General features: G+C 50.1%; 1 protein-coding gene across 2 annotated transcripts in view; it reads left to right on the top strand.

Moving 5' to 3' along the window:
* The first annotated feature begins 4,913 nt into the window (after positions 1 to 4,913).
* LOC100476775 (protein CD300H) overlaps positions 4,914 to 14,012 on the top strand; it is an 11,254-nt gene continuing 2,155 nt past the window's right edge. Inside the window, exons 1-3 of one of the 2 annotated variants that reach the window (XM_034640571.1) lie at positions 4,914 to 5,180; positions 9,192 to 9,551; positions 11,524 to 11,577. In XM_034640571.1, the coding sequence (XP_034496462.1) occupies positions 5,048 to 5,180; positions 9,192 to 9,551; positions 11,524 to 11,577 (547 nt within the window). In that variant the 5' untranslated portion in view covers positions 4,914 to 5,047. Of the gene's footprint in view, positions 5,181 to 9,191; positions 9,552 to 10,597; positions 10,907 to 11,523; positions 11,578 to 14,012 lie in introns of those variants that run through there. The other variant, XM_002931051.4, reaches the window with a different exon arrangement.

Genomic DNA, 14,012 nt, shown 5'->3' with positions numbered 1-14,012 from the left:
ACGAGGAAGCAGGCCAGACAGAAGCTGCTTGTCCAGTGCCGCAGAGCCCTGGGCACATGAGCCAGAATTGGAAACATCGTCTTCGATCCCAAGTCTGGCGCTGTTTCTGCCCACCCAGGACGTCCAAGGTTGGTTCTGTCTAATGAACAGTTACGTGTTGGTCTGCCAGCTTTAGGTTGGTTCCTCTTCCAAGACCAGCATGCAAATGTCCAACATAACCAATACGGAACAGACACCATGCTGGGCTAAGCTTTTCATCCTAGCACTCTTGAATCTGTTGAAATCCAGTTGAGGGCCCCCCTAAATCTCCTCCACCATTACTCTAGACTCTTGGAAAGACTTCTCAACTGGTGGGTCCTTGGCATCTTCCCTGATTAGGGCTTTGCCATAAGAATTTTGCTGGGGGGGTGGTAGGACGACACAGACATTCAGGCCATGGCAGGTGAGTTTAGACATCTTATAGTCTAAACCAGACTCTAATCTTCCTCCAAACACAGCCTTTCACATTTCTGTTCACTGCAATCTCATACCCCCAGCTTCCAGCCCTGAACTTAGGAGTGGCTCCTGATTCCTCTCTTGCCATATCTAATCTGTTAAGATATCCCGTTACTCTTTCTTCAAAATATCAATGTCCATATTCTTTTTTTTTTTAAAGATTTTATTTATTTATTTATTCAACAGAGATAGAGACAGCCTTCAAGAGAGGGAACACAAGCAGGGGGAATGGGAGAGGAAGAAGCAGGCTCATAGCAGAAGAGCCTGATGTGGGGCTCGATCCCATAACGCCGGGATCACGCCCTGAGCCGAAGGCAGACGCTTAACCGCTGTGCCACCCAGGCGCCCCTCAATGTCCATATTCTAACCAGGCTGCACTTGCCCACTGCTCCTAACTGAGTGTGGGTCACCACGGACGACTGGTCATTCACAGACTAACTGGCATCCCAGTTGTTGCTATGGCCCTTCTTCACCTAGATGGTCTACTCCCCGCTCAATGGTAGGAACAACAATAATAGGAAAACACGAGCAGGTTCCTGTCTCTTCCATGCTCAAGCCCTCCATGGCCCATACCTCACTCTGCATTTCTCTCTGGCCTCTCTTTGGTCCTCACCTCGGCGGGGAGCTGGGACTCAAGCTTTTGCCTTTTCCAGACTGCTGGCCTCTGAGTGGCCCTCGCACCGTGATGGTCACCACCGCAGGGGGGATCTCTGAGCATGACCTATTGGCATGAGAAGGAATTCAAGAAACTTTAACCAGGGGCGCCTGGGTGGCTCAGCGGTTAAAGCGTCTGCCTTCGGCTCAGGGCGTGATCCCAGCGTTGTGGGATCGAGCCCCACGTCAGGCTCCTCTGCTATGAGCCTGCTTCTTTCTCTCCCACTCCCCCTGTTTGTGTTCCCTCTCTCACTGGCTGTCTCTATCTCTGTCGAATAAATAAAAAATCTTTAAAAAAAAAAAAAAAAAAAAAAGAAACTTTAACCAATACTGATGTGCAGAACCATGTCATGAGCCAAGGAAGACTGTGAAGACTTTGGGGAAAGAGGCGGTGACAATCTGAGGCCACGTGTCCATCTTTGACCATCTTTGGGACCCGACCTTCACAGGTACCATGGAGAACCTCCCTGAGGATAATGCAGGAAGTGAATGTGTGAGATTAAAACGAGTCCTCTCCTACTGTCAAAGTGACTGTTGATTTTCCCTGGCAAGTCCCTCCTTTGTGCCATCACCAGGGCTCATCTCTCTCTAGGGCCCACTGTGCATCCCGTTTAAAGTTAGTTCCTGGAAAGGGGAGCCCCCTTACACTGTTGGTGGGAATACAAGCTGGTGCAGCCACTCTGGGAAACAGTAAGGAGGGTCCCCAAAAAGTTGAAACTAGAACTACCCTATGACCCAGCAATGGCACTACTAGGTCTCTACCCCAAAGATACAAATGTAGTGATCCAAAGGGGCACTTGCATCCCAACGTTTATAGCAGCAATGCCCACAATAGCCAAACTATGGAAAGAGCTCAGATGTCCATCGACAGATGAATGGATAAAGAAGAAGTGGTCTATATACACAATGGAATATTACTCAGCCATCAAGACATATGAAATCTTGCCATTTGTAACGACATGGATGGAACTAGAGGGTATTGTGCTAAATGAAATAAGTCAATCAGAGAAAGACAATTATCACATGATCTCACTCATATGTGGGATTTAAGAAACAAAATAGGGGATCATAGGGGAAGAGGGGGAAAAATAAAACAAGATGAAATCAGAGAGGGAGACGAACCATAAGAGACTCTTAATCGTAGGAAACAAACTGAGGGTTGTTGGAGGGGAGTGGGGGGGATGGGGTAACTGGGTGATGGACATTAAGAAGGAAATGTGATGTAATGAGCACTGGGTATTATATAAGACTGATGAATCAGTGAACTCTCCCTCTGAAACTAATAATACACTATATGTTAATTATTTGAATTTAAATAACAAAAATTAAAAAATAGAAAAGGTAATTCTAAGAGAAATTTTAAAAGTTAGAATTTAGTTGCCGTTTTAGGTTTAATATACTTTGTCATGACTTCTATTATACAATATTATGTTTATTAGCTGTGTATTAATATCTTGGAAGATAACAATCTAAGAGATTGTTAACACAAAAAAAATAAAAATAAATAAAATTGGTTCCAGTCCAATTGCCACGTCCTCTGCCTATGGCCAAGCGTCTTGTCTGTGGCTGAAAAAATGAACCTCGGTTGGCTAAGCAGACCCTGAGACCTCTTCCTGCCTTGACCTGAGACCCACAGGAAGCCATGAAGCCTGCATGCCCTGGAGTGAGCTTCCACCTAAGCTAATAGAAACCTCCAGTCGTAGGTTTGCAATTCCTGCCACCTGCCCCTATGAGGGAATTATGTTACTCCGCCCCATTGATGTCAGGGTTGGCCAATGAAGGAGGCGCCTAAGAGACTTGTACCCCTCTGAACTGAAGCTCTGGGAGCTGCTGTGTGGTTTCCCTCTTCCTGTTGCAGACAGGGGCTTCTCCTTCAGGCTCGGTCCCCAAGTGAATGTGGCCCACTGCAGACATGTAACATGAGTGAGAGAGCAACCTTCGTGGTTCCAACATTCTGAGGGTTGGGCATCTTGTTACAGCAGCATCACTTAGAAAATGCTGACTGATACAGCCCTGGGCACAACAGCCCTCTGTTTACCCAGAATGAAGGTGGCGAGAGGGCCTTTCTGGGAAAGTCTGTGGCTATGAATTATCCCCTTCACAGACTCAGACACTACCTTCCAAGGGAAGAATGTTTAACGGTGCTCCCTGCGCCTGCCTCGCCCCAACGGGGCTCCTCCAGGGAGACTAAGGAGCAGGTGACCCTTTCCTTGTTCCCAGGGCCGTGAGCAGCACTTGGGGGCTCTGCCCTTACAGGTGGTGTAAGACGTGCAGTGGGCTCAGAGTGGCCTCTCACTGGCAGACGACAGTCACAGGAAGGGCAGATCTGTCCCTAAGAAGCCTTCCTGAGCTGCCTACGCCAATTGCCGATGGAACCATCTCTGGGCTCAAAGAGGGACACACACCCATGCCACACACACACTCACCTGCTCCCAGCTGCACGCAGCTGGGGCGAGCTGGGAAGGAGGGGGTGAGTTTGAATCCTAGCCTGAGAGCAATCATGTCACTCGCCTAGGGTCACGCAGCTAATAAACAGCGAGGTGGAACTTTCTGGGGCACGTCACAGATCACATTTGAGGGGGAATACTTTCCTTTAAGGTCATGTTGAAAAGGAAATCCTAATCCTCAGGCAAAATGTCACAAGGCCTAGTGAGAAGACGTATGAATCTTTGTAGCTCTTCACGTACCCAACCCCTAAGGGTTAACAAGGGGGCGATGGAGCCCAAGTAAATGGAAGCTAATGAAATGAAAATCCTTCTGCTTCTAGCAAACTTCCTCCTTCCTAGCTCTGCCAGTTTCTGTGTCATTGTTGAACACGTTGCGCAGGAAATGACCTTCCACCATAAGAGGGGAATGTGCACGCGGACACACCCACACACGCACACACACTCATGCACGCACACACAAAACAGCAGAAGGTATGAGGTCTCCCAGTAGAGCAAAAAACAAGCAAGCAAGTTATTTACTGAAACATCCAGCTGAGAATGCTTGACAATGGGATCCCAGAATTTTAGGCTTTTCTATTTATGTGAATCTGAGTTCTTGGATAAGATATCTCAAATTTGTACCTGACTTTATAAGTCCTCTCAGGCTGTTTTGTGTCATTTGGCACATTTCTGGCCAAGTGCACCTGAGTTACTGAGACTTCAGTAGCCACGAGAATCTTGGGGCCCATTTAACCACATAGGTTAAAGGTGAGGTTTGAGGTGGCTTGGTGCCAATTTGCTGGGCCCTGGTCAAGAGCACGTGACCAAGACAGGAACCCATTCAAAGCGTCTGGGGCCTGGTGAGGCCAGACTGAGGCCTGGGGGCTGAGAAAGGCAGAGCCCACACCGAGAGGGGACCCAGCCTCACACTCTGCTCCAGCAAGAGCCAGAGACAGGGCCAGCGCATGGGGGTGCCCCTTTGTAGGCGTACCGGGCCCCCACTCCGAAGGGCTTGATTTAATGCTCCTTTGTCACTATCTTGAAATTATTGGGTTCTGGGACAAAGGCATTTCCATTTTGCCCTGGGCCCTGCAAATAGAAGGTCTTGTCCAGAGAAGGCTTGGTCATGCCTTTTCTTCGCAGGACTGCTCATGCCAGCCACAGCAGCCACAGGGCATTTGCTATTCATAGATGGGGGGCCGGGGAGGGTCGGGGGCTGCTCGGAAAATCTAGGTGGAAGTCAGTGTGACCGCCTGGCTGAATGGCACCAGGGTGTGTCAGCTGTGGGTGAAGTTATGGTAAGGGCGTCATCTCAGAGGGAACAGAAACAAGAACTGTGCATTCAAGTGTGCTTCTGACGACAAACTTCAGCAAGCCATCTACTGACCACATGATGCCCTGAGCCCCTCGCTTCCCCCATTTTCTGAGCAGTGTGAGAAAAGAACCAAGAAGCTGAAGACGGAAGCAGAGAAATGCCAAGAAAAGCAGAAGAAGGAGACAGGGTCAGCGGGCCCTGGGCGAGAAGGCTCCAGCTGCAGCTGGGGAGACACCAGAAGGACGGGACCATGTGGTTGCCATCAGCTCTGCTGCTCTTCTCTGTCCCAGGTGAGCGGGGCTGGGCAGGTCAGGGTGACAGTGGTGTGGGGCAAGGCTGGCACTGGGGAAGGGAAGAGTCGAGGATACAAGCAAAGAGGGGAAGAGGTGAGCACGGAGGAGCCTCGACCAGGGGAAGAGGAGGAGTTATTGATGGTAAGATGAGAGCACACATGGAGCGCTAAAGAAATTGGCCGCTTGAATCATCACTCCCCCCATTTTGGAAATCAGGAATACTGTCTTCTGCATTAGCCCCGGGGAGGAGAGCAGAAAACTAATACTAATTGGACTAACTGCTGCACGACCCGACTTTCCCTGTAATCTAATCCAATTCTTATTGCAACCCTATGAAAACTAGAGACCAAGACACAGAGAGATGCAAATTATTTACTCTAGATCAGTTCATAGAAGGCAGCTTTCTTTCCAAGGTCATCGCCTATTTTTTTTTTTTTTGAATAATACATCGGTCACTTACTACATAAGACCCCTTGTGAGTAGGCATTTATGTATCCCAGGTGCTGACATAGGCCCCCATGGGGGGCCCTGTGTCTCTGACAGGTCTGGCCTGGCCCGGGGCGGAGGGGGAGGGGGGTTGCACTCTGAACCCCCCCCCCCCCGAAGGTGACATGGCTGGGGACTTGTGGACATCCTACTCTGAGAGTTCCCATCAACAATGGTGGGTTCTGAGAGTTCCCATAAACATAGTTCCTCTTTTTTGTTTTTGAACACTGGAAGGAAAATAACTTTATTACAAGTGGGGGGAAAAATCAAGACAACCTACTTGCTCTGGTCCTATGCAAACACAAAGGTAGCAATTAGAATACAAAGTAATCTGATGTCAGAGCCAACTTTCAGAGCCCAAGCAGGAAAAAATCTTTATTACATTAATTCCCATTTCCCCTCCCTTCTAGCTGTATTAATCAAGGTACACCAAAACCCTTAAAAATATCACTCCCAAAATAGGACACTAAAATTCGGAACATAAAGATACTCTGCATGATAAAGCTGACTGAAGGATCTTAGACTTTAAACCTTAACCAACTTTAAATAACAATGGTTTAGTTAAGTGATTAAATTAAAAATAAATTAAAAAAATAAAGCACATTTAAAACACCAAGTTTTGGTGACCAGGATAGGTAAAGTAATTTTATTATAAATTTGAGGATCTAAAAAGTAATTTGTTACATTTACGAAGATAAATCTGAGATGGCCCGTATCAAGCGTGTGTGTCGTGCACAGTGACACTGGGCTTCTCGGGCAGGAAAAGACACAGCCCCACTGCCCTTCAGGGATGGGACCAGCCAGACAAAAAAAAAATTATACTGACTCGGAACTAGGTCACACTGATCAGGATCATTTTGGTTTAGACTCCGGCATTGGGACGGCAAAGGCTCGGGAAAGAAGTCTCATTGAAGGTTGCCTCCAGCAACGCAAGCGTCTCTTTTCCTACTTTTTATCTCAATGATACGGAGGAGACTTTCTGTAATTAAGGAGAGTTGTGATTCAGTCGGTCTGTAAGCCTGAGTCTGAAAATGCATAGGAGCTGGTTGACCAGTAAGAAGACCGATGCCAGGCCAAGGGAAAACACAGAGGCCCGGGTTCTAGACCGTGACAGTCCAGCCACAGAGGTGCTGCGGGCAAGTCATGGCAAGCCCAGCAGAGGGGTCATTCACACAAGGGCCGGCAGAGACCTCAAGCTACGCCAGCTCCCTGCTTCTAAAGCAGATAAATCTGTCTAGCCAGCTACTTGCCCTTGCACTCATAGGATGGAACCCGAGGTCTCTTTCAGTTTGTAATCATGTTTTTAAGATTACTGACGGCAGCACCTTTAAAGTCAGAGCTGTAGGAAGCATCAGGGGCTTGAGGGGTCCGGAGCAAGCACGGTCCCGGGGCAGGAGAGGAGCGAGCAGCACCCAGAGGCCGCTGAGACAGAGGGGAGAGCACCCTGGTGCTTCGGGGGATGAGTTTACTCCCAGGGGTCATTAGGCAATGCCAGTTGACAATTTTGGCTCTTGCCACTGGGGGACGGGCGCTGCTGGTAATTAGTGGGGGAGGGGCCAGGGGTTTTGCTGAACGTTCTACCGTGCACCTGGGAGTCGGGACTTTCTTTTCCGGACCCTGGTGGGCAGGAAGCTTGCTGTGGGGGTAGAGGGTGGGGTGGGGGGACACGGTTCAGAGTCAGGGTCTGGGTGTAACAGAGCATTCCTGACAATGTTTTCTCATCCAGCCCTGAGGAAGCAGCCCCACATGTTCAAGGCTGGGGCTTAAGCAACTGAAAGAGGAGGCAAAATGGGAACCTTGCTCTGAAGGGTCCACCCACCCCCACTCAGGTGCCCCTATAGCCTGAACCCCAGTTGGGAGCAGTTGTATAGAGAAGATTCAGTGTTGTTGCCCCCATGGCCCCCAGCCCCAAGTCTGTGTCTGGAGGACCTCAGGCTGGGGCTTTTTCCTCCCTTGAGCACGGATCCTCAACCCCCCCACTGCTGACGATGGGCCTGGATCATTCTGCGTCGAGGAGCTGTCTTGTGCCCTGTAGGATGCTTAGCAGCATCCCTGGCCTCTCCCCACTGGATGCCAGTAGCAGCTCCCCACCCCTCAAGCTGTGACAACCAGAAATGTCTTCAAACATTGCCGAATGTCTCCTGGGGGGGCACTGTCACCCCCGGTTGAGGGCCACTGCTTTGCAGACTGTGGGTGGTTAGACGGACAGCCTTGTGATGGCGAATATCGGTCAGTGGGTCACTTGAGCTTGCTTGCTGGGAAATGCAGTGAGAAAATGCAAGGTATTTAGAAAGAAGAAGCAAAAAATTTAATTTTTCTTCTAATTTTAGAATAAAAAGCAGGAAAGCCTCATATTCTGTGGCTGACAATGTATTGCCTGGATAGGGGGATGGAGGGAGGGAAGAATGGATGGATGGGTGGACAGATGGATAGACGGACAGACAGAAGGATGACAGGTAGGTAGAGGACATGCACAATTCTTTTTCAGAAGTTTGGTATTAGGTATCCCTTTGCCCTGGGTTACCACCCTTCCTTGCTAAGAGCAGGTCAGACAACAGCCATGCCTTGGAGTGATGAGGACGGTTCAGGAGTCTGGGGCTGGCATGGCTCTTCAGGCAGGAAGCACAGAGTTTAGGAGGCTGCGTCCTGATTATTTAAAACTGGAGCCTCCAGGGTGACTGGAGGAGGGAGGACAATGTCAAAGCCTTGGAGGAGGCAGAACAGCTAGAGATGAGGCCCAGGGCATGCCAAGGTTGGTGGGTGGCTGCCGAGGGGTGGGGGAAGGAGCAGCATGGAGCAGGGAGTCCCTGAAGACATTAGGTGATGGCAAGTGTTGCCAAAGGATTCTGTCCTGGGAGGAAAATCCAAGTGCGTTTATCCTTAAATCATAGCCAAAACGAGCCCCTTCCTGATGGCCTCTTTATACCCCCTGGCCAACTCCCATCTCCCGTGTGACGCAGACCTTGAGCAAGAGGGTCCAGCTGACAAGACGGGTTATAAGCTTGGGGTCTACAGATGATCATTTGGGAAGGGGACCTGCCAGAAAGAAGCTGACGGCTCCTTCTAGCTCTCAATACTGCTCTTCGTCTGGACTTCCTTGGTTCCCATTCTTGTTTCCTGTTTCCTATTCCATCTGCCTGTCCATCCACGCTTCCGTCCATCCATTTATCCGGAATGCACGCAGTGGCGTCATCAGTTCTTGGTGATGGATGAGCTCAACAGCTGTTTTCTCTCAGGACTGATATATCTGGGAACCCAGAACCTGTCTGGGGCCACCCCAAATCTCCTGCTCCCCCCACATTCTAAGTTGGCTGAGCACACACAGGCTGGGCATGGCCTGTAGAGTCTCAGAATCCCACACCAGGCATCTCCTCAGGTCTCCCCCCTTGTGTCTGCCAACAGCTCCTAACCCCTCCCCCCTCCAGCCGTAGGGTGACATCTGGGCTTCCAGGGGACTTGACCCTTCAAGGCCCCTCCAGCCCAGGCTCTTCAGGTGAAGAAAATACTGATGGTGTCTTTCAGGCTCTTTGTCTCTGAGTGGCCCCAGCACCGTGATGGGCACCGTGGGGGGATCCCTGGGCGTGCAGTGTCGGTACGAGGAGAAATACAAGACTTTTACCAAATACTGGTGCCGGCAACCATGCCTGCCACTTTGGAACCAGCTTGTGGCCACCGGACAGTCTGAGGAAGAGATGAGGAGTGGCCGCGTGTCCATCGTGGACCATTCTGGAGACCTCACCTTCACTGTGACCTTGGAGAACCTCACTGCAGCTGACGCAGGAAAGTACAGGTGCGGGATCGCAACAATAATGCACGAAGAAGGACTCCATGGATTCCTGCCTGACCTCTTTTTCCAGGTTCAAGTGTTTGTGTCCCCCAGGTAAGACCCTGCTTTTCTCCACTGCCACAGAAGACGGGATCTGAGCTCATCCCTGCAGAGCATTGGAGGAAATCTCATCTCAGGGGAAAAGAACCAGGCCAGGTGTTTGGGCCTCAGACACTTGGGACCAAGTGGGCTGGGTGGGTGTGAGCGCGTGGGAAATGTGGGTGTGTGGGAGTGTGCACGAGTGTGAAAGAGCATGCCTGTGCATGCGCGTGTGAGAGACTATGTGTGCGAGCCCATGAGAATGAGGGAGGGTGTGAGTGTGACATCCAAGGTCCCTGCCGCTGGCCCAGGTCCTGATAAGAGCTGCGGGCCTCGGGAATTCTGAGGCTGGTGTGGATATGGAGAGCCCTGGGCCATGTGTCTCTATCAGGACCAGGGATTTGTGCTGCCCTCCCGTCCTCACCAAGGACCTGTTTTTTGACTTCCCTGAATTGATCTCTGCAGTCTTCTGGCAGGGTGGACAAGGAAGGGGGGGCTGCACGGCTAGGGGTGGGACCTGAGGCCTATCTCCTGTGCCAACATTCAAACATTTCCGTTTACAGTGAGATGAGGGACGCTGAAGTGCTTAATGGGGAAGGCGATGCTTCTCTGGTCCTGGATTATGATATGTCCCCTGGCAGATTGGTATGGTGTTGAATGGGGATATGCCACACTCCGCCATGCCTGGGTCTGGCTAGGGGGAGATGATGGTCCCAGAAGCTCTGTGCAGCTCCTTCCCTTGGTTCCCTCTGCTTTGTGAAGTCTCAGAGAATTTCTGGGAGCCAGAGCCTCCTGGGTCCCCTCATCTCCCTTTCTCTCCGTTCCTCACCACCGTAACCTCAGGCGTCTACTGTGTCCTTACGCTCAAGGTCAAGACTTGAGCTGAAGGACAGGATCTGGGGTCCTGAGCAAGGGGCTGTTTGGCCTGGTACCAACGAGCTTTGATGCCGATATTGACTTTTGAGGTCACAGGACCTGAGCACAAAGGCAGATGGGGGAGGAGCAGAGCCTGGGCCTCCTGTCCCGGAAGAAACTCCTGCCTGTCACTGTGTCCCTCCTACAGGTCCCCACTTGGCAGCGTCCACATCCTGCTCCTCATTCTCCTCAAGGTGCCCCTGTTTCTGATGATGCTGAGTGCCGTCCTCTGGGTCAACAGGCCTCAGTGGGCAGTTTGTGGGGCACGGAGTCGGCCTGCTGAAGACAAACTGCAGCCCTCCTTGCCCATCGATACCCTGTCCAGAGACACCGCCGCTCAGACTAGGGAAGGAAGAACTTTGGACCCCAACCTTCTATCTCTTCTGACCTTGTTGCCAAAAACTGGTAAATAAAAAAAAAAAAACTTGAAAAAATGCAATAAAATATATCTCACACACACGTGTGTATATACCGTAGACGTGCATAGGGCTTGGCTGGGAGAAGGGGGAAAACATTCCCCAGGACTCCTAACGTCCCGGGACAGCGCCAAGCACAGCCTGGCTGGCCAGGGGAGCCCAAGGCGAGGGAGGGCCTGCTCTTTGGTGACCTTGCCCTCCTGAGAACTCCCAGTGCAGCCTCTCAACTCAACATTCCTTCCTTTCTCCATCCACTCGCCAAACAGTCAGCAGGAGCCGACGTAGTGCCGGGCTTGTGTCTAGGTGCTGGGGATAGAGCGGTCAACAAAACTCGGGCTTTCTATTCTAAAGGTGATTTCAGAAAATAAAGAAATAAAGAATATCAGTTTATAAGAAGTGTCATGAAGAAGAATGGATGAGAGTTCAGAGGATGGGGTGACAGTGGACAGGGATAGTCTCTTCATTATTATTATTATTATTATTATTATTGCTGTTGTTNTATTATTATTATTATTATTATTATTGCTGTTGTTGTTGTTATTACTATGTTCAGTTAGCCACTGTATTGCGCATCATTAGTTTTTGATGTAGTGATCAATGATTCTTTAGTTACGTATCACACCCAGTACTCATCACAACACGTGCCCTCCTCAATACCCATCACCCGACTATTCCATGCCCCCACCCACCTCCCCTCTGAAACCCTCAGTTTGTTTCCCAGAGTCCATAGTCTGTCATGGTTCGTCTCCCCCTCTGATTCCCCCCCTTCATCTGTCCCTTCCTTCTTCTAATGTCCTCCATGTTATTCCTTATGTTCCACAAATAACTGAAACCGTATGATGATTGTCTTTCTCTGCTTGACTACTGAGTATTTACCCCAAAGATGTAGATGTAAAATTTTTTTACTTTAATTCAATTAATTAACATCTAATGTATTACTAGTTTCAGAGGGAGAGTTCACTGATTCATCTGTCTTATGTAACACCCAGGGCTCATTACACCACGTGCCCTCCTTAATGTCCATCCCCCAGTTACCCCATCCCCCACCCCACTCCCCTCCAGCAACCCTCAGTTTGTTTCCTATGATTAAGAGTCTCTTATGGTTTGTACAAAAGGCATTTCTAGTTCCCAGCGTCCTGGATGAGAAGGAAGGTTAACAACCAGAGGACACCTCCTGCAGTTCTTCAAGCCACCAAAAGATGGCGATAGTGGCCATTTGCAGAACTTTTGGGCAGACCCTCTTCAAGGGATTAAAAATAATTCTGCTCTAAGGGGATTGCTTCTCAGCTGCTGAGTCCCTCCTGGCTGATTCATTACTCTGATCCTGGCCTCCCCCGGGGTTAGAACTAGACCCACTGTACCCTGATGACCTTTCCTCCCCAGGCTGAGTTCCACAGCCTGCCTCACTCCCCAAACCCCATCCTGGTCCTCAGCCTGAGCTGGTGGCTTAGGAATCCCTGTGTCTCCCTTGGGGCCAACTAGAGGGGGACCCAGACCTTCACAGGTGCAGAGCTCAAGGCGCAACCAGGGGTCTGGATNGCCCCGAGGATAGCTCAGATTGGATTAGTCGGGGCCCTACCACCTGTGCCCGGGAAGGGGATAGAACCAGGCAGAAAGACAGGGCACGGGAGACTCCAGCCCAGGGCTTCAGCTTTATTCACATGCAGCACCCACACGGCTCTTCTGGATTCTTACCCCTGGAAGAGGGAGAGAGAGCCAGTGCCCCCTGCTGAGCGTGGTCAGCTGCCTTGGATCTTGGTGTGGGGTGACAACGGACAATGCAATGCTTCCTCTAATTGCCCAGGAGTGAGGGAAGCAGCTCTTTCAAGACTCACTATGACCAGTGCCAGCAAGGTCTGAGGAAAGGCGGCGGAGGGGATGAGAAGCAAGGAGACAGAGGTGCCAGACCAAGAGAGATGGGCAGGAATGGGGAGGAGGTTGGGGTGGGAGGGTCTATCCTGCAGCGCAGGGAGAGAGGTCTGCCCTTTGCCTCTGGCCTGGCATCCCGTGAACAGCCTCAAAAGTCATCTCTAACATTATCTCCTAACTGAATTATCTGTACAATCACAGGGCTGCCCTGACATACATGTTTATCCTACTATTTCTACATGTGTTTCCTTCCTACCAAACCACAAATAAATTGACATTTTAATTCAGGCATCATTTTTATAGCCTAATTAATTAAGCCTTATGACAATTTGCATATCGAAAACTTGATTTACACATTTCAAATACACCATATATATATATATATATTTATATATATATATATATATATTTTTTTTTTTGGTTCCCGGAGTGCCCACAGTGTCCCTTCAGCCACAAGCTCTCAGCATCTCTCGAGCCCTGGTGCACATGGCCCAAGGGCCTCTGCTGGTCATCCCCTTCTACTCAGACCCTCAACAGATTGGCTGAGGTCCGCCCACCCCAGGGAGAGCAACCGACCTCACTGAGTCCATGGAGTCAAATGCTCGTCTCATCCAGAAGCATCCTCCCAGACACACCCACACACAGTCTTCCATCTGAGTAGCCCGTGGCCAGGTAACCCATGACATCCTCTGTCACCCCGCCGACTCAAACCAAAAGTCAAGTTCAGTTGTAATCACTCTGCCCACCTGCTGGGTCTCCCAAAGTCCCAGCTCAACCAGGAGCTGCAGAAAGTGAAGTGTTTTCAGAAGAGGGGAAGTGAGCGAGAGAAGGGAGAGATGGTGGCGGGCTGAGAAACCTGAGGGAACAGTGAGTCTCTGTCAAGTTTCTCAGTTTGGGTTACAATGCCCACCAGCTGCCGAGCAAACCCTCTCATTCTTCTTCCTGGGTCTGAGGATGGTGCTTTGCGCTCTTGCTGGCTCTTGGCCACTGTCTCCCTGTGACCGTCATGGTCCGAGAGAAAGGCCCTTGAGCAGTTGTGCCAGAGGAATCTGGTTTCGAATCCTGCCATCATCACTTCTAATACGCTTCTGGTCAGTTTGCTGACTGAGCTGTTGGCAGGAAGCTAGGGAGCGGGGAGATTATGTAAACTCTTTGCTTCTGATAAAAGAACAATAAACAGCAAACCTTCCCCCAAAATCAAGCAAAGTTTCAGAGGGATGCTTTCATGTTTTGGTTTTTGCATTCTTTTATTGGAGTGTCACACAAGAACAAGAAATT

Source organism: Ailuropoda melanoleuca, chromosome 13, assembly GCF_002007445.2.
Source record: "Ailuropoda melanoleuca isolate Jingjing chromosome 13, ASM200744v2, whole genome shotgun sequence".
Lineage (NCBI taxonomy): Eukaryota > Metazoa > Chordata > Mammalia > Carnivora > Ursidae > Ailuropoda > Ailuropoda melanoleuca.
This window is presented reverse-complemented; position numbering and strand designations above follow the sequence as displayed.